Source organism: Salvelinus fontinalis, chromosome 13 (genome assembly GCF_029448725.1).
Source record: "Salvelinus fontinalis isolate EN_2023a chromosome 13, ASM2944872v1, whole genome shotgun sequence".
Classification (NCBI taxonomy): domain Eukaryota; kingdom Metazoa; phylum Chordata; class Actinopteri; order Salmoniformes; family Salmonidae; genus Salvelinus; species Salvelinus fontinalis.
This window is the reverse complement of record NC_074677.1, coordinates 38,819,201-38,845,861: the sequence shown is the minus strand read 5'-3', so window position 1 is coordinate 38,845,861 and position 26,661 is coordinate 38,819,201. Positions and strand designations below refer to the sequence as shown.

The 26,661-nt window shown below is 46.9% G+C and overlaps 1 protein-coding gene across 10 annotated transcripts in view; it reads left to right on the top strand.

The window, feature by feature from the left end:
- Positions 1–26,661, top strand: part of LOC129868639 (RNA-binding protein Musashi homolog 2-like) — a 338,972-nt gene that overhangs the window by 233,509 nt on the left and 78,802 nt on the right. For all 10 annotated transcript variants that reach the window (XM_055942797.1, XM_055942800.1, XM_055942795.1 and 7 more), the window contains exon 8: positions 21,512–21,594. In XM_055942797.1, coding sequence (XP_055798772.1) covers positions 21,512–21,594 — 83 coding nt within the window. The remainder of the gene's footprint in view (positions 1–21,511; positions 21,595–26,661) is intronic.

Here is a 26,661-nt window from a genome sequence, read left to right as displayed (position 1 = left end):
GGACTGCAGTGTGTATAGGACCCAACATGATGGGATTCAGGCATGTGAAAGCCAGCCACGCATACATACAGTACTACCACACACCAACACATACGTCTGTGTAGAGTCTGTACTCACACACTACATGTTCATGTTTTTAAATGTATGTCAATTGTAAAGTATTGTGTCTGTAATGTATTTTTCGTTATGTGTTGGACCCCAGTAAGACTAGCTGTTCCCATTGGCGTCGGCTAATGGGGATCCTAATAGATCGAATCAAACATCCATGTCTGAGTCTAGATGTGGCCAGATGATGTCATGTGTAGATGCTTGTATAGGGGTATTTGTGTAGTTGGAGAGACTGTCGAGGTCATATTACCTGTGGCCCTGTAGACAGTGTGTATCGGCTCCAGGGTGTTAGGAGGACTCTGTTACACCTCCCGACTCTGTGCTCCCTAATAAGTATTGGAGCACTGTGTCGGCCCGGGGCTGGCTGCAGCACCACCCTCATTACAGCCACCTTCATTTGGAGGATTACACGCTACAAGGTAATACAAGGTAATCCGCCCCATGATAAAGGTCACATTTTTGTTTGGGGCTCATCAGCCTGGCTATCTATAGGACATGTTTTGGAGAGATCAGGAGTCACCCCTACATCCACCTCCCCCACTACCTCATCCTGCTTATTTTGTGAGTGAGAGGATCACACCTAAGGGCACCTGCTCCATCTCTCTCAGCCCTGGAGTGGCTCTCTCTCTGGAGTCAGTGACACTGCAAAAACAACAGGGCCATCTAGAGCTGCGACAGAGAAGACAGAGAAAAGGGGCTAGTCAGTTGCACAACTGAATGCATTCAACCGAAATGTGTCTTTCGCATTTAACCCAACCCCTCTGACTCAGAGAGGTGCGGAGGGCTGCCTTAATCGACGTCCACGTCATCACTGCTAGGGAGCAGTTGCTGTTGGGGGTTAAGGGCAGATTTGTCCACCTTTCTGGCTCGGGGATTCGAACCAACAACCTTTCGGTTGCTGGCCCAACGTTAGGATATCACAGGCGTCACTACAGACCCGGGTTCGATCCCAAGATGTGCTACAGCAGGCCGTCACCGGGAGACCCATGAGGTGGTGCACAATTGGCCCAGCTGGACAGTGTTCCTCTGATACATTGGTGCTTCTGGGTTAAGCGAGCAGTGCGGCTTGGCAGGGTCGTGTTTCAGAGGACGCTTCGCTTCTCCCGAGTCCGTAGGGGATTTGCTCCGATGGGACAAGACTGTAACAATTGGGGAGAAAAAGGTAGGCAGGAGGAGTAGTTTCATCCACTTTTTTAGTCCATTTGTTTTTGATTGTTCTGTTGTTTTTTCTGAGGCCAGGAGATCTCGGTGGTCTTTATGTGCCACTTATCCATTCCAGCCATGCGTATCACGATGCAGGAGGGCTGAGTGGAATCGCATCGGAGAGGAGAGGGAGAGGGAGACATCCACACTCTCATTTGATAAGCTTGTAGAGCTGACATTTAAAGCAGACTGTCTGCAGAGGCGTGCAGGGAAAAGTACAATGGAAAGCACAGATAACGAGTCCAATGATTTCCACCTCTCTCCCTACTTCTAGTCTGCTACTTTCTGTCTCTCTTCATGACATTACTCCTCTCCATATCTTCTCCTTCCCTCAGTCTATTTTTTTTTCTCCCCCCAATCTATCCCTAAGGCATTCTAATTTTATTTAACTTAGCAAGTCAGTTAAGAACATATTCTTATTTACAACGACTGCCTACCCCGGCCAAGCCCTAACACCACTGGACCAATTGTGCGCCGCCCTATGGGACTCCCAATCACGTCTAGTTGTGATACAGCCTGGAATCGAACCAGGTTCTGTAGTGACGCCTCTTGCACTGAGATGCACTGCTTTAGACCGCTGTGCCACTCGGGAGACCCTCATGGTCCATGGTCTCAGATTGATAGATGACTGAAGGTGGTGTTTTTAAACATGCACAAAGAGGGACCTGTCTTCTCACTAATACAGGAGATAGTGTTAGACTGAAGGCCCTGGTTGGCGTGAGGTGTGGTGAGGTGTCTCACGTCACTCATTCCAGCCACCTGCCATAGCCTCCCCTACCCTAGCCTTCTTCATGAGCATGCCTGTGTTAGCCTCACGGCTAGGCTTGACCTGCCTGGGCTTAATAACCAGCCGTCCTTAGGAGACATCCTTAGCCTCTGTTCCGTGCCTTGGGGAACAAACCCCTTCTTAGCCCCACTGTAATGGTCTCTACCTCATTGTCCACTTTGATGATGGGAAGCTCACCGGATACCAGATGCTTTTTTGGTGGAAGTTTATCGGTAGGCGTGTGCTGTGGATGAAGGCTCTTACAGGCCAGTCACTTTAAATAACCTTCAAAGAGCACCCTTATTAGAGCCCCCACCACACTCCCTGCCTGCCTCCCTGTTATTGGAGCCCCCAGCCGGGCCGACACACTCCCTGCCTGTCTCCCTGTTATTGGAGAACCCCAGCCGGGCCGACACACTCCCTACCTGTCTCCCTGTTATTGGAGCTCCCAGCTGGGCTGCCACACTCCCTGCCTGCCTCCCTGTTATTGGAGCCCCCAGCCGGGCCGACACACTCCCTGCCTGCCTCCCTGTTATTGGAGCCCCCAGCCGGGCTGCCACACTCCCTGCCTGCCTCCCTGTTATTGGAGCCCCCAGCCGGGCTGCCACACTCCCTGCCTGCCTCCCTGTTATTGGAGCCCCCAGCCGGGCTGCCACACTCCCTGCCTGCCTCCCTGCCTGCCTCCCTGCCTGCCTCCCTGTTATTGGAGCCCCCAGCCGGGCTGCCACACTCCCTGCCTGTCTCCCTGTTATTGGAGCCCCCAGCCGGGCCGACACACTCCCTGCCTGCCTGCCTCCCTGTCTACCTGCTGGTGGAGTGCATTGATCAGCCCTCAACTCACAGGCCAATTACTGGGGTAGAGAAGGCCAGGCAGGACACAGAGCCATCCGCCCCGCCCGCTCACACCACCTCTCTCTTTGAAGCCTCCTTCCAATTCATCAGGAGGAGAGGACAGCTGCTTTCCTCCATTAGATAAACATGTCCAGTCCTAGAGAGACTGGCTCAGGGGGCTCTGCTCCCGCAGATGGTGTAATGTGAGGAGGAGAGGTTTATGGTTACATATTAGAGTGCCACTTTCAGTACACTTTGTCGGCTGCTCTCGCTTCTCTCTTCATCCTCTCCTTCTTTTCTTCTACCACTCCTTTTTCTTCTTTCCCTTGCCATTTTTCACTCACTCTCCCTCTCTCCCTCATTCCCTCCTCTCTTCTGAAGAGTTCCCGTGCTGTATCCCCGTGGTACAGGATTAACTCCACTCGTTTAGAGCCCACTCCGCTTCCACAGATGTCGGCTTTGAGATTGAAATGAGCTCTCCTCTGCAAAGCGAGTGAATTAAAATACATTTCAGAGAGGGGAAAAACACTAAAGAGAGAAGCTGAGGAGTTTTGCGGAGAACAAGGCTCTGTCGGCACAGCGAGAGCGAACGGTTAAACACATGCCTGTGTGTAAGTCTCCAGATGGGAGTGAGTGAGAGGAAAGGAGAGGAGAATGAGAAGAGGAAAGGAGAGAAGAGGAAGACCATGTTGGGTCCTCAGAACCACCATGTAGCCATGCTGAGCTACAAGAGGTCTAGAGTCCATAGCAACTAAAGTCCTCCTCATCCACTGTTCAGACCACCAGGGAGTCTGAGACTGGGCCAGAGCTGTAGAATGGAGGAGTCTCAGAATGGAGTGGAGAGCCACATCTGTTTCAGAGAGTAGTAAGGACCCCGGTTCATCTCCAGTCTACTGTTAGCATTGACTTTATCCTCAACAGTCAAAGTTGACATCCTGAATGCGCCAATACACACCACCTCCTTCCATATTCAACAACCAAACAACAGTGTTCTATCACTGTTTTGGATTTGTTGTTGGGTTCTCCTGCTGAACTGGAGCGTCTGTGTCAATTAGCAAGGTAGCGTGAGATGTTGACCGCGCTGTGTCTAGCAGCATGCTCTGTCTTTATCCTCTTTGAGACGCTCCTTTGAGAAGCCGACTGAAAAGTAGAGAGGACAGAACCGAGAGACACATCCGTGAAATGAATAAGATGAACAAAGAAGTCAATAAACGGTAGACACGGTTCTCCATGGAGCTTTCTCATTCCTTCTAATTCATCTTGGCTCCGGCCCAAAAGCAGTGATTAAAGGACATCTGAAGTGCTGGAATGGCTGCGCTATGTACATTTTCACGTTTGATTATACAACCAATTATGCTGCACTTAAGAAATGAAATAACCCCAGGAAGCTGTGAACAGAGAGTGTTACACATGCAAATTACCCTACGCCGCTATCCCTCGTAGTGCCACACACTCATGATCTACTGCTAGCTAGCCCTGTGTTTGTAGCCACCTGCATGCCCCACCCACTTCAGAATTTGTTCTTTTCAGCCATCTATTTCCTGTGTTTGAGGGGTGCAAAATCTACTTGTCACTTACATCTCACTGGATGTATTGCTTTCATTTTACACTAGCTACTCTTTCCTACTCTTGCTTGTGCCGTAACAACATTTCCCGTTGATGTTACGCCAGTGGAAACGTTTGTAATGACCTGTCAAACACACCATGGTAATGGCTGAAATGGGCTCAATGGACTACATTGTCTTTCCGTTGCATCTACAAGAACGCCAAATCTTGGTTGTGGATTTAACCCACCGTCTCGACACATCATAAAAAAGAGAAGAAACATAACTTTATTTTGGTGGGTGTTGATTCTTTGTGCAACTGAAAGAAGGTATAATTTAATACAGTTGAAATGTTGACCAATTAGAGGCCCTACAATGAAAGCAACAGGAAAGGAACACTTGGATTACAGTGTAAACAATGTAAAATATGTTTAGACCGGGTGGGTATCCTTCTCTTGACACACTTTTTGAATTATGTAATAAAATGTGACAACAACGGTAATGCATAATTAAAGAGACAGTGCAGGTGAGCGCAATTTATGATTAGAGGTCTCCTGGACAAAGGATGTTTTTGGTGGTTGCAAGCCTGTTCCACCCCTTTATGTTAAATCATTCATGTATGCAAACAAACTCAGTGTATATATGCAAAGTAGGCACATATAATTGTCTCTATTTAATCACAAAATATATAATATACTAATGAAATGTATATATGAGTTCATTATAAGAATAAAAGTGAATTTTTACAATACATCGTATACCTGAATTCCCACCAAAATACATGACTCTATTCATTATTTTTCGGTGTCAGTAAAATATTTTATCTGCTATAATTCAGTCAATATCTGATGGATTATTTAAAATGTAAAACGTTTGAAGTATCTTCATCCATTAAAAAACTGTTAGAGTCATCGTAATTATATTTTTAACCATTCAACCATTTTGGCACCCGTTACTAGCGTTTATGTGAGGAACAAACAGAAGGCCTACAGTGCAAGGGGCGAGCGATAAAAGAAGGCAGTTGAGGAAGTGGGCTCAGTAGAGTCAGGATGACATCACCACATCCTGTCTACATTGACCTAACACGTCGTCAGCCGTACAGTCAGTCAGTCAGTACACAATGTTCTGTATACTTTTCAGCCTCCCACCACAACGCAGGTTGGTGGTGTACTGATGTCCATATCAGATATCAGTCCTGTCATTTTCTCTCTACTGGCTGGGGGACAGATGTTATTGTGACTGTGTGTGGCCCCTGGGGGTGATCCGCTCTGTTTGGGTTGGGCCTGTATCTCCTGCTGCTTAGTGGCATTAGGTTTCTCTCCGTCTCACCCTTCTCAGCCAAATTCAGCAGCAGTGGCAGCAGCATCAGCATCTCTAAAGTAAATAAAGGAAAGCAGTAGTGCTTCCAAGCGTTTGGCTCGCTCATTAAAAGCAATCTCCTCTAAACGGCGACGGGCCTCTGCAAAGCGTCGTCGTCAATGTTCTTCATTACGGATTAATTGATCCAGTGTCTTGCCTTTAAACATACCCCATGCCTGGACATAAATAACAGTCTGGCCACAGTGGCTGAGAAAAGCCTAATTAAGTTTAATCAATGCTACTTTATGGCCTACTCACGCGTAATTCAATTCTTTAAACACTTGCTTTTTATGTTTGAAAAAGACTATTGAAATTGTAATGCGATTAGTCTGTGAGTCAGCACTTCGCCAGAGGCTCCAGGAGAAAGTGTGGATGTACTGTACGTAAATGGCAGCTAACGAATGGCAGTTAGTGCCCGCTATTCCTTCACTTTCCAGCCCAAAACTATTCCATGTATTAATCCACAGTCAATTCACTTTCCATCTGTCTCTTCCATGATATCTCATGACCCATTCACTTATTACTGATTATCTCCTATTCAGATCCCCAGTTTCATCATCAGGAAGGAATGAAAGAAAGAAATGATAATTACATGTAATGAAACTGATATCTATATCAATCAGTGGAAACGCACAAAAGGTGCATATCTGTTTCAATGGATTTCCAATTCCACATTGGATCTCCTGATGAAAAGAAATTCATCAGCATGTCTCGATGGATTTTGGAAAGGTTCTCAGGCCCTCCTCATTGGATGTTACTGTATGTGATAGAGATCTAGACATCTATTGAGTTTGGCCCATTGTTCTTCTCAAGGGCTCTGCACAAAATACTCTGTTATTGTTCAATGGTGAACTTTGACACTTCTCTGTAGTTTAGACCATTGCATTTCATTACACCAATAGTTGACATGTCCATTGAATAGCTATTGAAGCTATTTGTTCTGATTGTAGGCTGTGTTGATTTTGCTTGTGGCAGTCTGTGCATAGCAGACCTGTATTACCCTAGCATGTTTGATTACGTGCATGATATTGGTTTTGTGTGAAATCACTGAGCCAGCTGGCTGCTGAGCTGAGGCCAGGTAATGAGTACATAGCTATAGCCCTGTTTGTCTCAGTCCTGCCCCAACAGATTGTCCATATACTGTAGCACTGTGCATCCAGCACATACTGTAGAGGTGGGAGAAGGAAGGTGTGCATTGGCTGAGCACAGGGGGCAGCAGGGAGGTAGAGATGGAATGGCTCAAATGGAGAGAAAAAAACTCCCTGCTTCTCTTTTGCACCACACAGTGTGCCTTTCTAAGTAGGACAGTAAAATGGATGGCCCATCGCTGCTAGCTGACCTACATAGACACAGACAAAATAGTTCCCTCAGCATAGGAGCTACAGTAGAGTGGAGACCAGCCGCTCGCTCTTGCAAAACACGCATGCACACAGGAAATACACACACACACACCCAGAGGCACATTTACCCAGAGGCACACGCTGTATTCACACACACATGAACAAGGATATACACACACAGGTAGGCCTAATAAATGCAAGCGTGGAAATATACTCCAACGCAAACTGACACTAAGATAAATTCACTGTCATCACACACACATGAAAAATGCGTTTTGATATGATATGTATATACAATCAGTTTATTAGGTACACCTATCTAGTACTGGGTTGGACCCCGCTTTGCCTCCATAACAGCCTGAATTCTTCAGGGCATGGATTTCTACAAGGTGTCGGAAACGTTCCACTGGGATGTTGGTTCATGCTGACGCGTTGTCATCACACAGTTGCTGCAGAGCCTGTATCAGCACCAGCCTGTACCGTTGACACCAGGCAGGATGTGTTCATGGACTCATGCTACTTACGCCAAATCCTGCCATCAGCATGACGCAACAGGAACCAGGATTCGTCGTTATTTGTCTGTTTGTGGGCCGCCTGTTAGCTTGCACTAATCTTTTCCTTCAACCTCTCTCATCAACAAGCTGTTTTCGCCCACAGGACTGCCGCTGACTGGATGTTTTTTGTTTGTCTCGCCATTCTCGGTAAACCCTAGACATTGTCGTGCGTGAAAAGCCCAGGAGGGCGGCCGTTTCTGATACTGAATCTGGTGCGCATGGCACCAACGATCATCCCACGCTCAAAGTAATTTAGGTCAGTCGTTTTCCCATTATAATGTTCAATCGAACAGTAACTGAATGCCTCAATGCCTGTCTGCCTGCTTTATATAGCAAACCAAGGCCATGTGACTCACTGTCTGTAGGAGCAAACCATTTTCATGAATGAGGTGTGTACAATACATCACACACAGTGCATACATTGGTTAATTTATAGAATGAGACATGCACGGTCGCAGACAAGATGCGAACAGGTGATGCGGACGGCCCAGCGCACCGCTGAGGGTCAGCTCCCAGCCATCCAGGATGTACATGCCAGGCAGTGTCTGAGAAAGGCCCCCAAAATTGCCGAAGACTGCCTCACCTGGTTCACAAACTATTTCTCAGATAGAGTTCATTGTGTCAAATCAGAGGGCCCGTTGTCCGACTATTTTCTCTGTATATATCAATGATGTCGCTCTTGCTGCGGGTGATTCTTTGATCCACCTCTACGCAGACGACCCCATTATGTATACATCTGGCCCTTCTTTGGACACTGTGTTAACAAACCTCCAAACAAGCTTCAATGCCATACAACACTCCTTCCGTGGCCTCCAACTGCTCTTAAATGCTAGTAAAACGAAATGCATGCTCTTCAACCGATTCCTGCCCGCACCCGCCCGACTAGCATCACTACTCTGGCGGGTTCTGACTTAGAATATGTAGACAACTACAAATACCAAGGTGTCTGGTTAGACTGTAAACTCTCCTTCCAGACTCATATTAAGCATCTCCAATCCAAAATGAAAATTAGAATCAGCTTCCTATTTCGCAACAAAGCCTCCTTCACTCATGCTGTCAAACATACCCTTGTAAAACTGACTATCCTACCGATCCTCGACTTCGGCGATGTCATTTACAAAATTACCTCCAACACTCTACTCAGCAAATTGGATGCGGTCTATCACAGTGACATCCGTTTTGTCACCAAAGCCCCATATACTACCCACCACTGCGACCTGTATGCTCTCATTGGCTGGTCCTCGCTACATATTCGTCGCCAAACCCACTGGCTCCAGGTCATCTATAAGTCTTTGCTAGGTAAAGCCCCGCCTTATCTCAGCTCACTGGTCACCATAGAAACACCCACCCGTAGCACGTGCTCCAGCAGATATATTTCTCTGGTCATCCCCAAAGCCAACACCTCATTTGGCCGCCTTTCCTTTCTCTGCTGCCAATGACTGGAACGAATTGCAAAAATCACTGAAGTTGGAGACTTATATCTCCCTCACTAACTTTAAGCATCAGCTGTCAGAGCAGCTTACCGATCGCTGCAGCTGTACACAGCCCATCTGTAAATAGCCCATCCAACCAACTACCTACCTCATCCCATATTTGTTTTTGTTTTTCTGTTCTTTTACACACCAGTATTTCTACTTGCACATCCTCATCTGCACATCTATCACTCCAGTGTTAATTGCTAAATTGTAATTACTTTGCCACTATGGCCTATTTATTGCCTTACCTCCTTACTTCATTTGCACACACTGTATACAGATTTTTCTATTGTGTTATTGACTGTACGTTTGTTTATCCCATTTGTCACTCTGTGTTGTTGTTTGTGTCGCACTGCTTATCTTGGCCAGGTCGCATTTGTAAATGAGAACTTGTTCTCAACTGGCCTACCTGGTTTAATAAAGGTGAAATAAATAAAAAAAGACTCCAGGCACCTGAGACATGGACTGTGCTCTCGCCCGGCAGGCGGTACAGGTGCAGCTTCTGTCCCCATAGATGGCTAACAACTACTGCTCTCCCTCACATCTACGATGCTGCTAAAAGGATACCTGATTAGATTCATCACTGCGCTACTGTTCATTGGTTATTATTATTTTACCTTTATTTAACTAGGCAAGTCAGTTAAGAACAAATATTTTTTTTTCAATGATGGCCTACACTGACTAAACCCAGAGAATGCTGAGCCAATTGTACACCTCCCTATGGGACTCCCAGTCACGGCCGGATGTGATGAAGCCTGGATTCAAACCAGGGACTGCAGTGACGCCTCTTGCACTGAGATCCAGTAGCCTTAGACCACTGCGCCACTCGGGAGAAGTTGATTGCCATTACCATTAGTATCTATCTATGTATCCTGTTACTGGATACTATTACTCCTGTTTACATGTACTGTACGTATATACAGTTGAAGTCAGAAGTTTACATACACTTATGTTGGAGTCATTAAAACTATTTTTTCAACCACTCCACAAATTTCTTGTTATCAAACTATAGTTTTGGCAAGTCGGTTAGGACATCTACTTTGTGCATGACACAAGTCATTTTTCTAACAATTGTTTACAGGCAGATTATTTCACTTATAATTCACTGTATCACAATTCCAGTGGGTCAGAAGTTTACATACACTAAGTTGACCGTGCCTTTAAACAGCTTGGAAAATTCCAGAAAATTATGTAATGGCTTTAGAAGCTTCTGATAGGCTAATTGACATAATTTGAGTCAATTGGAGGTGTACCTGTAGATGTATTTCAAGGCCTATCTTCAAACTCAGTGCATCTTTGCTTGACATCATGGGAAAATCAAAAGAAATCAGCCAAGACCTCAGAAAAACAATTGTAGACCTCCACACGTCTGGTTCATCCTTGGGAGCAATTTCCAAACGCCTGAAGGTACCACGTTCATCTGTACAAACAATAGTATGCAAGTATAAACACCATGGGACCACACAGCCATTATTCCTGCTCAGGAAGGAGACGCGTTCTGTCTCCGAGAGATGAACGTACTTTGGTGCGAAAAGTGCAAATCAATCCCAGAACAACAGCAAAGGACCTTGTGAAGATGCTGGAGGAAACAGGTACAAAAGTAGCTATATCCATAGTAAAACAAGTCCTATATCGACATAACCTGACAAGCCGCTCAGCAAGGAAGAAGCCACTGCTCCAAACCTCCATAAAAAAAAGTCAGACTACAGTTTGCAACTGCACATGAGGACAAAGATTGTACTTTTTGGAGAAATGTCCTCTGGTTTGATGAAACAAAAATAGAACTGTTTGGCCATAATGACCATCATTATGTTAGGAGGAAAAAGGGGGATGCTTGCAAGCCAAAGAACACCATCCCAACCGTGAAGTACTGGGGTGGCAGCATCATGTTGTGGGGGTGCTTTGCTGCAGGAGGGACTGGTGCACTTCACAAAATAGTAGGCATCATGAGAAAGGAAAATTATGTGGATATATTGAAGCAACATCTCAAGACATCAGTCAGGAAGTTAAAGCTTGGTCGCAAATGGGTCTTCCAAATGGATCACCCCAAGCATACTTCCAAAGTTGTGGCAAAATGGCTTAAGGACAACAAAGTCAAGGTATTGGAGTGGCCATCACAAAGCCCTGACCTCAATCCTGTAGAAAACGTGTGGGCAGAACTGAAAAAGCGTGTGCGAGCAAGGAGACCTACAAACCTGACTCAGTTACTCCAGCTCTGTCAGGAGGAATGGGCCAAAATTCACCCAACTTATTGTGGGAAGCTTGTGGAAGGCTACCCGAAACGTTTGACCCAAGTTAAACAATTTAAAGACAATGCTACCAAATACTAATTGAGTGTATGTGAACTTCTGACCCACCGGGAATGTGATGAAATAAATAAAAGCTGAAATAAATAATTCTCTCTACTATTATTCTTTCACATTCTTAAAATAAAGTGGTGATCCTAACTGACCTAAGACAGGGAATTTTTACTAGGATTAAGTGTCAGGAATTGTGAAAAACTGAGTTTAAATGTATTTGGCTAAGGTGTATGTAAACTTTCGACTTCAACTGTATTTCCTTTAGTACCATAAGTATTTTATATTCCTGCTACCAGTCACTTTCAGCCCTGTTTACATGTATATCCGCCTATCACGCCGACACTGACACTCGTACACCCACACTAACCCCCACACACTCACAATAACACCCACACCCTCACACTCACACTCACACGAACACACTCACAGGAACACCCACACACTCACACTAACACCCACACACTTACACTAACACCCACACACTCACTCTTATACCCACACGCTTACACTAAAACCCACACACTCACTCTTACACCCACACACGTACACTATTATATTGTACACATACACCACCACACACACACACACACACCCACCACTTATGCTGCTGCCATACTGTTTACAATTATTATTATTATTATTGTCATTTATCCTGATACCAGTTACGTTCTCCTAATTGCTGTCTACATGTACATACATGTACAAACTGAACCTCCAGAACTCCAGCATCGCTGCACATTGTAAATGTAGTGCTGGCGTCTATTATTGATCCTCCGCTGTCTAACCTATTCAACCCTCTATCGCACATCTCCCTGCCTCTCCACTCCAGCTTCCACACACACACACACACACACACACACACACACACACACACACACACACACACACACACACACACATGCACACGCACGCTCGCACACACGCACACACAGACATTGAATGAATTGTTGTAATCACAGAAATAATAAAGACATTTTTTTGTATTTTGAAAAATACATCTGCATAGCCTACATTGAAAGCCAGTTGGACAGCAGAACAGCTGAGGTGGTGTATTCTACTGCATCCCACTGCATGCTTTACCATTTAATTAAATGTATTTCTTATTTTTATGAGATTCTTATAGCTCAAAAAGCCCAGCAGTAAGACCACCATGTGTGTGTGTGTGTGTGTGTGTGTGTGTGTGTGTGTGTGTGTGTGTGTGTGTGTGTGTGTGTGTGTGTGTGTGTGTGTTTGTGTGTGTGTGTGTGTGTGTGTGTGTGTGTGTGTGTGTGTGTGTCCGTTTATCACTACACTGATTTGCCAGGGGATATGAATTAGAGCTTTCTCCTCTAATGGGAATGATTCAGGGGAATGTCACAGGAGCAAAATATATTGAGCTTTTTCACCCTCTTCTTTTCTTTGCTCTTAATTGCCTGGGAAAAAGGCAAGAGAGTGCCATTTCTTTATGCAGAGTCAATAGGGCTGACTACAAGTAATGTTAATAGACTCTCTGCTGCTCCACAGCCTCCCAGGCCAGTCTCTAAAGAGAGTCCTCTCCACCAGCCTCTTTAGGAGTAAACCAGGGGCTTCTTCTGTGCCAATCATTAATGAAACCCTCCTCCTCTTCGCTCCAGGGCTGAGTAAGAACGCTGACGCCACGGCCGCTCTATTTCCCCGGCAGCAGCTTGTGGTTCTGTCACCATGGTTATTCATATAGCTAACATACTGAAGCGCCGTGGTACACATGCTGCTGTTCATACTGTAGCATGCCTGTGTGTGTGAAATGCTTTATGTCAGCATTTTAGGGAAGACTAAGTTAACCGTTCTCGTCATTCGTTCTCTTTCTGTCTCTGTAGTTTATTACTGGAACATGACACACTGCTTCCTCACGTTCTCGCCTCCTTTCCTGGACACTGTGTCATGGAGTGTTCCGGTGTTCCAGTGTGGGAATGTGTGTGCTTGGCCGTGCTCTGGGTCTGTTAATGGTAATGAGTTTATAAATCAGAGGATTACCTGAGTGCTGTTTCCAGGGTCCTCAGTAAAAGCAGAGCAATGTGATGATCAAAGGCCTGTAATAGTAGAGCTGTGGACACTGGGAGGCTGCCACCGGAGGTGTGTGCCCTACTTCCGGCTCTGATTGGATAGGTTAAGGGTTTGTCATGCATAATGAGGTCAGAGCAGCCAATCATGAAAGGGAAGCAGTGGGAGGGGAAGGGGTAACTTGAGCCTGTCGCTCTAGCAGCCAGAGGGTGTGTGCATGCGCGCCTATGTGTGTTTGCGTGTGGGACAGTCTGTGTGTGTGTTTCTGGGGGTCAGAGGTCATCCTTCCCTTGGTTGTTCCACTTCCTCGCCTCTCTGGTGTTTGACACGGTGCGTTTTAAGAGCTGCGAGGCCTGCTGCATTCCTCCTCAGCAGACAGAACAGCAGCCTAGCTACCCTACCCTCATTAGATGCTCAATTTCGGTGAGCCCATGGGGAAAGTGGAGCACAGATCATTAGCGATTTGGAGGGAGCGATTTGTTTTGCTCCACAAGTTGTTTAGCATTACAAGTCTGTAGTGCTGACCATTTCTTAACTACCCTTAGTTTTAACATCTAATGTTGCCATAAATCATATGTGGCACTTATCCTTACGTGTGCTGGGGTATGAGTCATTCCTCTATATGGAGAGACGGTGTCTGCGGTTACGGGTGTGTGTGCGATGCGGTGCCCACGTGTGTGTGTGTGTTTGTGTGTGTTTGGGAGTGAGAGATGGACCTGACCTCTCAGAGCCTGCTACTGCTGCCAGATCTATTGCTCGGTTCTGTTCTGATCTCCCTCTCCTGCTGTGTCTGGGTCCCGCTTTCTCTCTCTCTCTCTCTCTCACACAAAAACACACCATCTGTCTCGCTTTGTGTCGATGTCTGTCTTTTTCACTTCATGTCTCTGTCTCTTCTTTAAACTCACACACAGAGACACAAACTCAGGCACGACATATCTGTTTCTCCCTTGGTCCCTCTCCCTCATCTCCATGGTGTATATTGACCCCGAAAATTATGGAGGTAATTGGAGTAACAGTATTGTCAAGACGATACATGTACAGTATCATTCTTCCCCATGTTTTCCCTGCTTTCTCCTTCTTTTCACCTGGTGAAACATATTTGGACCTAGTCATTAGAGAGTTGTGGGAGGTCTGCTCCTGGTATTGATTCTACTGTCCAATCTCATTTATTTTACATGGCTTTTCCACTCCCAGGAGCTCACCAGGTATCTATGCTGCTTTGTGATGGAGGGCTTGGGTAAATAAGGCGGAAAATACCCATTGATTCCCTGAAGATCTATGTATTGATCCTGAAGGATCAGCTTTTGTGTTCTCTGTTCACCCCTTCATCCCAGCATGGAGGTAAACCCCAGGCCTGCGAACTCAGTGCTCACTCTCTTTCAGAAACACAGACAGAGATGCACACGCGGACACAGACACACCATGGTAACCCAGTGTTTTCAGTCATAAGTTCCAATGAGCTCATTATGGACTGCACATTAAGAAGTGTTTCTGAGATGATGTCACCCTGTAATGGTGTCCCTCTCTGTTCTGGGCGAAGGCTAACTATGCTGTCATTCCACCAGCCAGTCCCTCATACAGATCCTAGTGTAGGACCTGACAGACTGACGCTGACATCCTTTACCAGGGTTGCCCAACTGGCGGCCCACAGGTTTTGTTTGGCCCCCAAGTTTTCTGAGCAATGCAAATAATATATATATAGTTTTGTTTATATTATTGTTTTATTATTGGACACAAAGACTGTATAAACACCTGCAAATCAGCTTCAAGTGATTTCAATTTTGGAAATCTGTTCCAAAGTATTCCCACGCATAATAAAGTAATATACGTGATCGTATACAAATGTACGGTTTGAAATGAATATGTTTTAGTCAAATATTATATCTGTTTTGGCTTCTTGTGGCCAATTTGCAGTCTTAAAAAATAAAAAGTCTGAATGTAATTGATGATCCCTATCCTATACCATCGTTGGTCCTGGATGAGCATGATATCTCACCGTCTGCTGAGTATCTAAAGCTGTAAAAGCTGTGAACATATCTCACTGCTCTGTGAGCCTTCATTTTCATGTAAAGAGGGATGACACTGGCACATCACTAGAATCTGTCTGCTCCACTGTACCCAGGGGATTGTGGGTATGCGCGCTGTGTGTGATCGTTCCACATAATGCAACCTTAAGAAAGTGTTAAAACACGTCCTACACGTTAACCGAGGATAACATTTTCATGTGCTAAGGTTCACATTATTGTACAGCCTTACCCACATAAGCTATTAATGTATGTAAATGGTGCCACACACTCAGGGAAACATAACAGAGAAAAACGATTTAGCCTAATTTGTAATTCCCAGGTGCTAAAAAGAGTGAGTTGAGTAATATGTTAAAGTTGGATTTTAAACAGGGGCTGCCAGTAAAGTCAACTGAAAGTAAAGTTTTCTGCATTTATTACCAAGTCCCCTTTAGTATCTGCCGGAAAATTACGATTGAAAACTCTCCGGAATGCTACAGCATCTGATTTGCTCTTGTTCTACTTTAAATACATTAAAGTGGCTCTGGCAGAATCAGCTTTTTAAGCAAAGGTCACTTGACGTTTCATTGATTTAGCATTTTAATGTTATTTGCGTAGCCTCTCTCTCTCTGCGGGGAATGGCATTATGCAGGCAAGGAGAGTGTGTGTGCAGAGTGCGTGTGCAGTGTGCTGTGTGCTGCTGGTGAGAGGCTGTGAACGTGGCCTGGGTGTAGCTCAGTGGAAACGGGGGACGGGGCTAGGCCTGCCACAATCTAACAAGTATAAGATACAGCCAAGACCCCTCACCTCTGCAGCAGCCAGCTACCCAGCCAGCCACTAACACTTGTTGCCAACCTTCACATTGAAAATGTGTTGTCATTAGTCCGTTTAAATTTTTGTCCCAGCGAAGGTGTTGGCACCTCTCCCTGTCTCTATTGATTCCGGCTCCTCTTTAATAATCTCATAAAACTGTAGTCCTGCTCTCCTGCCATGTTGGGGCAACAGAACAGGAATACCCACCCAGGATTAACAGACAGGAATCACACACCTCTATCTGACACCCTAGGATGAGAGGAAGGGAGGGTGGAGGGAAGGAAGGGGGAGGGCTTGTGTGCCTGTAAGTGTTGGGTCTGTAAGTAGGGTAGAGGAGTGAGGGGTGAAAGACCAATATAGGGGTAGTGGGTCAGACAGCCCCTGTGGGAGGGCCTGGGCTGGTGAGGGGTGTTGTTCTGTGTTTCTGTCATCCTGGAAGACAATACAACCCAGCCAGCAGTAGAGAATATCCATCAGACAGTAGAGCATGTTCACTGGTATCAGAGGCTCTGTGGTGGCTGTAGTGAGTGAATGGATCAGTGGGTTGTTTCTCTAATAGAACATTATAGGCTCAGGTTATGAATAACTCCCAGTAAGACTGAGCCAGACTCTCTGGTTACAGGGAGTACTCTCTACATCTGCCATAATAAGGGCCCTGGCAACTGGAGCTGGCTCTCTGACCTCATTGGATTCAATACACTGATTAGAATGTGGTTTGCTTTGATTAAACAAAATAATCCTTAATTTACTTGCTCTTGGATTTGTATATCAGTGTGTCATGAGTTTGTGTGGTAGGAGCGCGTGTTTGTTGAGTGGGCACGCAGTGAGATGTTTAGGTCAGCAGCCTATGATTTATTTAGTCTTAGTCTTGGGTGTAGTAGCATATCCAAAGTGCTGGTCTCCGCAGCTCCCTCTGTGGGCCAGTGGTGGTAGTGCTTGGTGGGTGGTGACGACGGAGGCTTGGCCCTGACCACACAGGGTGTAATAGTGCAGTGGAAACTGTGCTGTCAGTTAATAGAGGAGCTGCCTCTCTCAGTGTGTGGCAGTGGGAGAGAGTGCGATGACAGTAGAGCTCTCCTGCAGAGAGGGCAGGTGTGTTAACCCCTCTCCCTGTTTCTCTCTTTCTCTCTCTCGCTCTCTGCTCTCTTGGTCTGCTCACCCAGCCGCCACTCTCTCCTCCCGCACTCCGCTGTGACAAATGGCTCCTGACGGCTGATTTGTTGGTTGTCAAAAGTGGTCCTTGTGCCGCCGACGAGGGGAGGTGGATCGAGCTGGAAAACAAGCTGCATCTTCCAATTTTCCAGCTCCCGCCACCGCTCCTCAGCCTCGCCCACAGAAACACTCACAGGCAGGCAGCCCACGGCAAGCCAAGATGTCACTTCTCAAATTGATATTCTCTCGGTCTGACATTGAATGCATCAAATTAATAGCTGTTCATGATTTATCAGCGTATTCATTCATTTTCATTCAACCTCAATGATGTAGCTTTTCCTGGGTTTTGTAAGTTCTTTTTGCACTAGAGATGTTTCAGTGACATCCTCTGGCATTAGTAATGACAAGGGAACTAGGAAAAAGGGAAAAGAGGGTGAGAGAAAGACAGTACTTTTGAAACAGCCATAAAGTCGTTAGTTGGGAGGGGCGACCAACTTTCCTTCCCACCAGCTGCCCCAGGATGTCCTGACGAGCTTCTAGAGGAAGTCATCAAACTTGGCCTGAGTTTCCTCCCATGACAGTAGTTAGAACACTGCACTTTCTGCCCTGCATAGACAGTTAATCTCCCCAACACTCCTCAAGGACATTAGAAATCCAAATCCCGCCTTGTCCCTATTGGACTGAAATGAATCCAGTTTGGTGTTCTTGCCCCTGGGCCATGTGGTTACAGTAACATAAAACACTAAACCTGCCCCTGGGCCATGTGGTTACAGTAACATGAAACACTAAACTTGCCCCTGGGCCATGTGGTTACAGTAACATAAAACACTAAACCTGCCCCTGGGCCATGTGGTTACAGTAACATGAAACACTAAACCTGCCCCTGGGCCATGTGGTTACAGTAACATGAAACAATAAACCTGCCCCTGGGCCATGTGGTTACAGTAACATGAAACAATAAACCTGCCCCTGGGCCATGTGGTTACAGTAACATGAAACACTAAACCTGCCCCTGGGCCATGTGGTTACAGTAACATGAAACAATAAACCTGCCCCTGGGCCATGTGGTTACAGTAACATGAAACAATAAACCTGCCCCTGGGCCATGTGGTTACAGTAACATGAAACAATAAACCTGCCCCTGGGCCATGTGGTTACAGTAACATGAAACAATAAACCTGCCCCTGGGCCATGTGGTTACAGTAACATGAAACACTAAACCTGCCCCTGGGCCATGTGGTTACAGTAACATGAAACACTAAACTTGCCCCTGGGCCATGTGGTTACAGTAACATGAAACACTAAACCTGCCCCTGGGCCATGTGGTTACAGTAACATGAAACACTAAACCTGCCCCTGGGCCATGTGGTTATAGTAACATGAAACAATAAACCTGCCCCTGGGCCATGTGGTTACAGTAACATGAAACAATAAACCTGCCCCTGGGCCATGTGGTTACAGTAACATGAAACACTAAACCTGCCCCTGGGCCATGTGGTTACAGTAACATGAAACACTAAACCTGCCCCTGGGCCATGTGGTTACAGTAACATGAAACACTAAACTTGCCCCTGGGCCATGTGGTTACAGTAACATGAAACACTAAACCTGCCCCTGGACCATGTGGTTACAGTAACATGAAACACTAAACCTGCCCCTGGACCATGTGGTTACAGTAAACAGCAGCAGTCATTCTATAGAGAGTTTTAGGAGTGTCTCTGAGTGCATGTGAATGGGACTAATGTGCACTACACAATCTGAGATGAGTCAAAGGTCACAGTGGAATATAGGGGGCTGCGCTGGATTATTTACCCATGGTCCTCTTCTCTTATTTGCCTTACTGTCTCCTTATCTCATTTACATTTAAGTCATTTAGCAGACGCTCTTATCCAGAGCGACTTACAAATTGGATATATATATATTTAACCAGGCAAGTCTGTTAAGAACAAATTCTTATTTTCAATGACAGGAACAGTGGGTTAACTGCCTTGTTCAGGGGCAGAACGACAGATTTTTACCTTGTCAGCTCGGGGATTCGAACTTGCAACCTTTCGGTTACTAGTCCAACGCTCTAACCACTAGGCTACCTGCCGCCCCGTCTCCTCTTATGTCATCCTTGGTTCTGCATGCCATCCTGGCTCCTTCACCCCCTGACCTCTGACCCTGTTTAGGCTTCCTTAAGCCCTGGAGGTTGCTCACTGTTGAAATGTTGTTGATATTATGGACTGGGTGTTTGTGTTCCAAGTAGGCTGATTGTATAATTATATGGTATTCACTGTTATTATCAAATAAAATCACATTTTATTGGTCACATGCTTTGTGAACAGCAGGTGTAGTGTAACAGTGAAATGATTCCTTCCCGAACAACGCAGAGAAAAATATATAAAACAATTATAACACAAGGACTAAATACACAATGAGTAACGATAAGTAGTAACTATATACACGGTGTACCAGTACAGAATCGATGTGCAGGGGTACGAGGTCATTGAGGTAGATATGTACATATAGGGGTGGCAGGTAGCCTATAGGTAGGGGTAAAGTGACTAGGCAGCAGGATAGACAGTAGCAGCCGTGTATGTGATGAGTCAAAAGAGTAGGTGCAAAGGGGAGGTCAATGCAGATTGTCCAGGGCCCTATTTGGTTAACTATTAGCGTTCTTATAGCTTGGGGGTAGATATGGGTATGATATAGGTTCAGTTTGGCAATGTATTAACCATATTCAATATATTCAAGCTAAGACTACATGGCCTGTTTGACCCCTTGTCTTCTATTGGTGAATGAACATCCAAATCTCTTCATCACATAGTCTGTTGAGCTCCATTATAATGACTGGATTATGGTGTGTGAGAATGACTTTAGAGCAGCAGCTATGTGTTTATGTGTTTATCCAGTATGGCGCAGCGGTCTAAGGCACTGCATCTCAGTGCAAGAGGTGTCACATCCGGCCGTGATTGGGAGACCCATAGGGTAGCACACAATTGGCCCAGCGTCGTCCGGGTTTGGCCGGAGTAGGCCGTCATTGTAAATAAGAATTTGTTCTTAACTGACTTGCCTAGTTAAATCAAAACATTTATGGTAATGCTTGTTTAAGCCCAGGCTAAGGTGATCTTTACTGGCTGTCTGTCTGCTGTATACAGTACTACAGACTGAATAGGAGCTGCTTCTCATTCATTCCCACTTGTTCTTTTATTCCAAATTCTTTGTGTTTCCACGCGAGCTCTTCCCTTCTAACACAATGCAATAGAAAATCATTTTCCCTTTGAACCCGCGCCATAAAGAAGGCAGATTGCTTTGTGCGTCAGCCATCAAAACAGCCGAGAAAAGAGCATAGCCGTTCCCTGGTGCGCCAAGGCTGCAGTCGTCTTGTCTCATGGCCTTGTCTCCTTGATATAGGAAGGGGTTAAGCTTTTATCTTATAAATACCTTCAAAAATCCCACGGTCAATGACACATTCAGATATGCCGAGTCCTGCATTAACATAAAAACGAGGTCTTGTTATACAGTGAAATTTCAATGAAGCGAATACAAAATGCATTTAATGAAATTCAGATGCTAAGGCCCCTGCTCCCATGAATCTCATTAAATGGGCTTTGTGCTGTTTTTCCATCTTCTCTTTGTGGAGAAGGTCCTCCAGTGCCTCTAATAAGGTCTGAGATTTCATCATATTCTTGATTTAGAGAAGACAATGTCTGTCTTGTTCAGTTGTTCCTCTCAGCGCTCACGCCATTCTGCCTCTCCAAAAGACGGGGGGCGGGTTTCTCCATGCAGCTCATGATAATAGCTGCATGGTGCATTTTCTTTTAATACTGAAGTTTGCGAACGTCCCCCTAACTCACTGTCTCTCTCTCTCTCTCTCTCTCTCTCTCTCTCTCTCTCTCTCTCTCTCTCTCTCTCTCTCTCTCTCTCTCTCTCTCTCTCTCTCTCTCTCTCTCTCTCTCTCTCTCTCTCTCTCTCTCTCTCTCTCTCTCTCTCTCTCTCTCTCTCTCTCTCTCTCTCTCTCTCTCTCTCTCTCTCTCTCTCTCTCTCTCTCTCTCTGTACAGGATTCGGCTTTGTAACTTTCGAGGGTGAAGACGTCGTAGAGAAAGTCTGTGAAATTCATTTTCATGAAATCAATAATAAAATGGTAAGTCTACTCTTCTTTTCAATTCCAGATTGGTGTTGAAAGATTAATATTTGATTTCCTCTTTAATGGAGTGTTAATAGCATAGAGTCAACGGTGTGTGTGGGGCGTAGGCGTGTGTGTGTGCTCATGCATGACTGTATATATACGTGTGTGTGTGTGTGTGTGATTATGTGTGGGTGTGTGCACGTCTGTGTGTGTGTGTGTGTGTGTGTGTGTGTGTGTGTGTGCGTGCGTGCGTGCGTGCGTGCGTGCGTGCGTACATGTGCGTGCCTGTTTGTGTGCACACTGTGGGTCTCTGGGTCTCTGGGATGGGGTAGCGCAGTGGTGTGTACTGCCCGGTAACTGTGAAATTGTGTGTGTAAGTTCCGAATGTCACATTGAGGGACTGGTGAGGGGAACCTGTCGCTTTCTTGCACCTACATTCCCCAACTCATACCACACGCACACCTTGAGTGCTGGCCAGCCAGGGAGAGAGTGTTGCTGGGAGAGCGTTGGCAGAGGAAGAGTTCATTAACCAGGGATTAGAGCCTTCCAGGAAGCCCAGTAATGATCTGACTCATCACCTCACTGCTGTTGTCTTCTGCTTCAAAGCACACAGTCGAAAGCTTATGGTCATTCCATCAGTTCAGCTAATCAGATGAATCAATTGAGCACGGCGTACTGTAGCCGTCAATATTTCTGTAACATGTTGATAGATAGTAGACAGTTCTGAGTCTCTGTAGTAGCGGTTGTGGCCCCTCCTGTCCCCCTGTGTGTACACTGTGTGTAGTCTACTGACTGGGTTGGCCCTGTGATGGGCTAGAGGGAATACTCTCTTCCTGTTACTCTACGTGCTGGGACTCCTTCCTTTACTATGTGGTCTCCTTCAGGGTCATAGACCTGAGTGACGGCGGTGGTGTAGTACAAACAAGAGACCGACTCGTCCATGTATGGCCCTTACTTACCACCATCTTTGTAACACCCTGCTGATCAGAGCCTCCCATAGGAATCACATGAGAAGAACAGAGAGGGAAGGAGACAGGTAGAGGAGAGGGGAGAGGAAAAGAGAGGAGAGGAGAGAATAGGGGGCGAGGGAAAGAGAGGAGAGAAGGAGAGCTGAAAAAGAGGAGAAACAGGCCTGGTTATCTGAACTGGAGATCAGATATTGTAGTCATTCTGAACCCCTTCGTCTCCCTCTTCCATCCCTCATCCCCTCTCCCTCTCTTTCTCCGTCACAGACAAGCTTCTCCTTGAGCCCAGGGACAGACCCAGTGTCTGCTTGCAGATCTATGAGACCAAGACAGTGCTATCGATTTTTATATGATATTGCATCAAATGGTTTCATCGTTCAGGGAGCACCAAGCCAGGGCTGCCATTTCGTTTTCCCTGCAGTGGTTTGGAGCATTGTTCGTGCCACCCATCGACAGGCTGGATTGAATTGGACTAGCAGGGAATTGCATGAGATGGGTAACTTCAGAGAAATGGAGGAGAATAAAAAGCTACTTGAAATACTCCAGGTTATTTGTCTTGTTGAAAATAACAGAAGTTGATGTGCTGCACTCTCTCTGTGCAGTAATGAGATGGTTGAGCGTTTCTAAGACAACAGAGGAGAGGGTTAAACCGTTCCTGGGAGTTCAAGCAAGCTTCTTCCCGTTTTCCTCTCTATTAGAATCCACTGGTAGAGCTTCAGATCAAAGCTTTATCTGAAGCATCATCTGCTAACAGTCTGTGCTGTGTATATTTGACTTGCTAATTCCATTCATCATCATTATTATGATTATTATTTAGTATACTCCTGTGGCAGGCAGGGTTCTGTATTCAGGCTGTTTTAGTGTCATCGTGTGTTTTGATGCCTCTCATTTCTGCTTCCTGCCATCTGTTGCATGTTGAACCCCTTCCTTTAATAGAGTATACAGTCAACTGTGTGCCAGGCGACCCGGCTCTGAGGGAATTCAGTAGAGATTGAAACACAGGCCACAGGTCCAGAGCAGTGGACGTTAGGGAAGGGTCTGCTAGTAAGGGTCAGATTGTGTAGGTGACGACAGAGCATGTGTCGCCCTCGTGAGGATTTCTCTCATGGTCGCGACTCTGCCTGCCTTTGATGTCCGCTCTAAGCACACGCAGCCGCCCATAAAACATTCAGCAGGCTTTTCCTCTGCTGGAGACAGAGAGGAAGGAGGAGGGGGTTGAACAGAACTCTCTTCAAATCCAAACGTCCCGCTTTGGCCCCTTAGAAATCCAACCGAGTGCTGACATCTGGGAGAACAGGAAGGGGGTGAATGGAGGAGGGGAAGGAGGGGGGGATGGAGGAGGGGATGGAGGAGGGGAAGGAGTAGGGGATGGAGGAGGGGAAGGAGGAGGGGATGGAGGAGGGGAAGGAGGGGGGGATGGAGGAGAGGAAGGAGGAGAGGAAGGAGGAGGGGAAGGAGGAGGGGATGGAGGAGGGGAAGGAGGAGGGGATGGAGGGGAGGAAGGAGGAGGGGATGGAGGAGGGGATGGAGGGGATGGAGGAGGGGAAGGAGGAGAGGAAGGAGGAGAGGAAGGAGGAGAGGAAGGAGGAGGGGAAGGAGGAGGGGATGGAGGAGAGGAAGGAGGAGGGGATGGAGGAGGGGAAGGAGGAGAGGAAGGAGGAGGGGAAGGAGGAGAGGAAGGAGGAGGGGATGGAGGAGGGGATGGAGGAGGGGATGGAGGAGGGGAAGGAGGAAGGGAAGGAGGAGGGGAAGGAGGGGGGATGGAGGGGGGAAAGGAGGAGGGGAAGGATGAGCGGATGGAGGAGGGGAAGGAGGAGGGGAAGGAGGAGAGGATGGAGGAGGGAAAGGAGGAGAGGATGGAGGAGGGGAAGGAGGAGCGGATGGAGGAGGGGAAGGAGGAGGGGAAGGAGGAGAGGATGGAGGAGGGGAAGGAGGAGGGGAAGGAGGAGAGGATGGAGGAGGGGAAGGAGGAGGGGAAGGAGGAGGGGAAGGAGGAGCGGAAGGAGGAGCGGATGGGGGAGGAGAGGATGGAGGAGGGGAAGGAGGAGCGGATGGAGGAGGGGAAGGAGGAGCGGATGGAGGAGGGGAAGGAGGAGCGGATGGAGGAGGGAAAGGAGGAGAGGATGGAGGAGGGGAAGGAGGAGGGGAAGGAGGAGGGGAAGGAGGAGCGGATGGGGGAGGAGAGGATGGAGGAGGGGAAGGAGGAGGGGAAGGAGGAGGGGATGGAGGGAAAGCAGGGAAGATAAAAGGCTCAGGTTTTAACTTAGTATTACAGGAGGATTTTTGGGGGGGGTTTAATATCTAAGTTCACCCAATTAAGTCATTTCTGAAATAGACCTATTACGCTCCTGTGATCTCAGATAATTCATGGATATCCAATGGACAGGACTCCCTGTAATTTTAAGAGTTTTAATAATACCTCCTGGCGCTATCCCTTTGATGTACCCTCCAGTAGGCCTGCCACTCTGCTACTGACAGCACAGGTAGACAGACAGGCAGACAGACCACTCTTGGGAGTTTACATGAACTTCAGCACCTAGGTGAATCCTCCTCCCCCAAGCCTAGCTCATCTTCTAGGGTCAGTGCACATTGAGATGTAATCTACCCATGGTGTGTGTGGGTGTGCTTGTATGTGAACATGTGTGTGTGTGTGTGTGTGTGTGTGTGTGTGTGTGTGTGTGTGTGTGTGTGTGTGTGTGTGTGTGTGTGTGTGTGTGTGTGTGTGTGTGTGTGTGTGTGTGTGTGTGTGTGTGTGTGTGTGTGTGTGTGAGTGTGTGTGAGTGCATCCTGAAGGATTTACTCAATCACCCAGGGTTCATGTGTGGAGCAGCATAGCCCTACACTGAGGACAGGATATTTATAGCTGGGTTGACTTAGTGAAACTACCCCATCCTCTCCTCTCCTCTCCTCTCTGCTGTGGTCTGCCCACTAGGGGGGCTCCTGGCCTCTGGTGAACCATTGCCTGCCTTTCTGGTAAGTACCATGAATCTCCTGCCTGGCTGCAGACCGTGATCTGCTGGCTGGAGAAGTACTCTCTCTCTCTCTCTCTCTCTCTCTCTCTCTCTCTCTCTCTCTCTCTCTCTCTCTCTCTCTCTCTCTCTCTCTCTCCTCTCTCTCTCTCTCTCTCTCTCTCTCTCTCTCTCTCTCTCTCTCTCTCTCTCTCTCTCTCTCACTCTCTCTCTCTCTCTCTCTCTCTCTCTCTCTCTCTCTCTCTCTCTCTCTCTCTCTCTCTCTCTCCCTCTCCCTCTCCCTCTCCCTCTCCCTCTCCCTCTCTCTCCATCTCTCTCCCTCTCTCTCTTCCATTCCCAGCCTTTTCAGGTCTGATTACTGTGGAGCCCCACAGGGCAGGAGCGCATGAGGAGCGAGAGAGTGATTGAGGAAATGGCCTGTTCTCTCTCTCTCTCTCTCTGTCTCAATGTCATCCTGATCACCAACTTCCTCTCTGGTTGTTATAGTGTGAGTTTTGCCTCATCTGCGAGGCGGCCAGGGGGACAGAGGCTGAATGACAATAAGGTCTCACTTTATCTCTCTAAATCTCTCCAGGTAGCCCTGTATATCGCCACCTGCTGGTGTGTGTGATACACTAACACCTGCTCTATGCATTAAGTTTACGCTGTCAAGCAGTAGAGGGGTGCTGATTGGGTAGCTTATATTATGGCCAATAGTCATTCAGCCACACCTCCTCATGGAGAGGGTTCCTGGTTGGTGAGGAACACCTCAGTGTAATGGAGTAGAACCATAGTGGAACTATAGTGTTGTCGTGGAACCAAGAAGCTGCAATCAGCGGTCCTCTGAGATGGTGTTGTGCGGTACCATGTGGAGGGAACTGTGAGAATCTACTAGCACTTCAGCGCCAGTGTGACATTTATCAAGAGGCATAGATTGTCATTAATATGTGAGCTGGGCCTAATGGGCTGCTGTTGGGCTGATGAGCCTGATGGATGACTGGCAGGATGGCCAGGGACGATGAGGGAGGGAGTGACACACTGTCTGTCAGTCAGTCAGTCAGCAGAGCACACACACACACACACACACACACACACACACACACACACACACACACACACACACACACACACACACACACACACACACACACACACACACACACGCACAC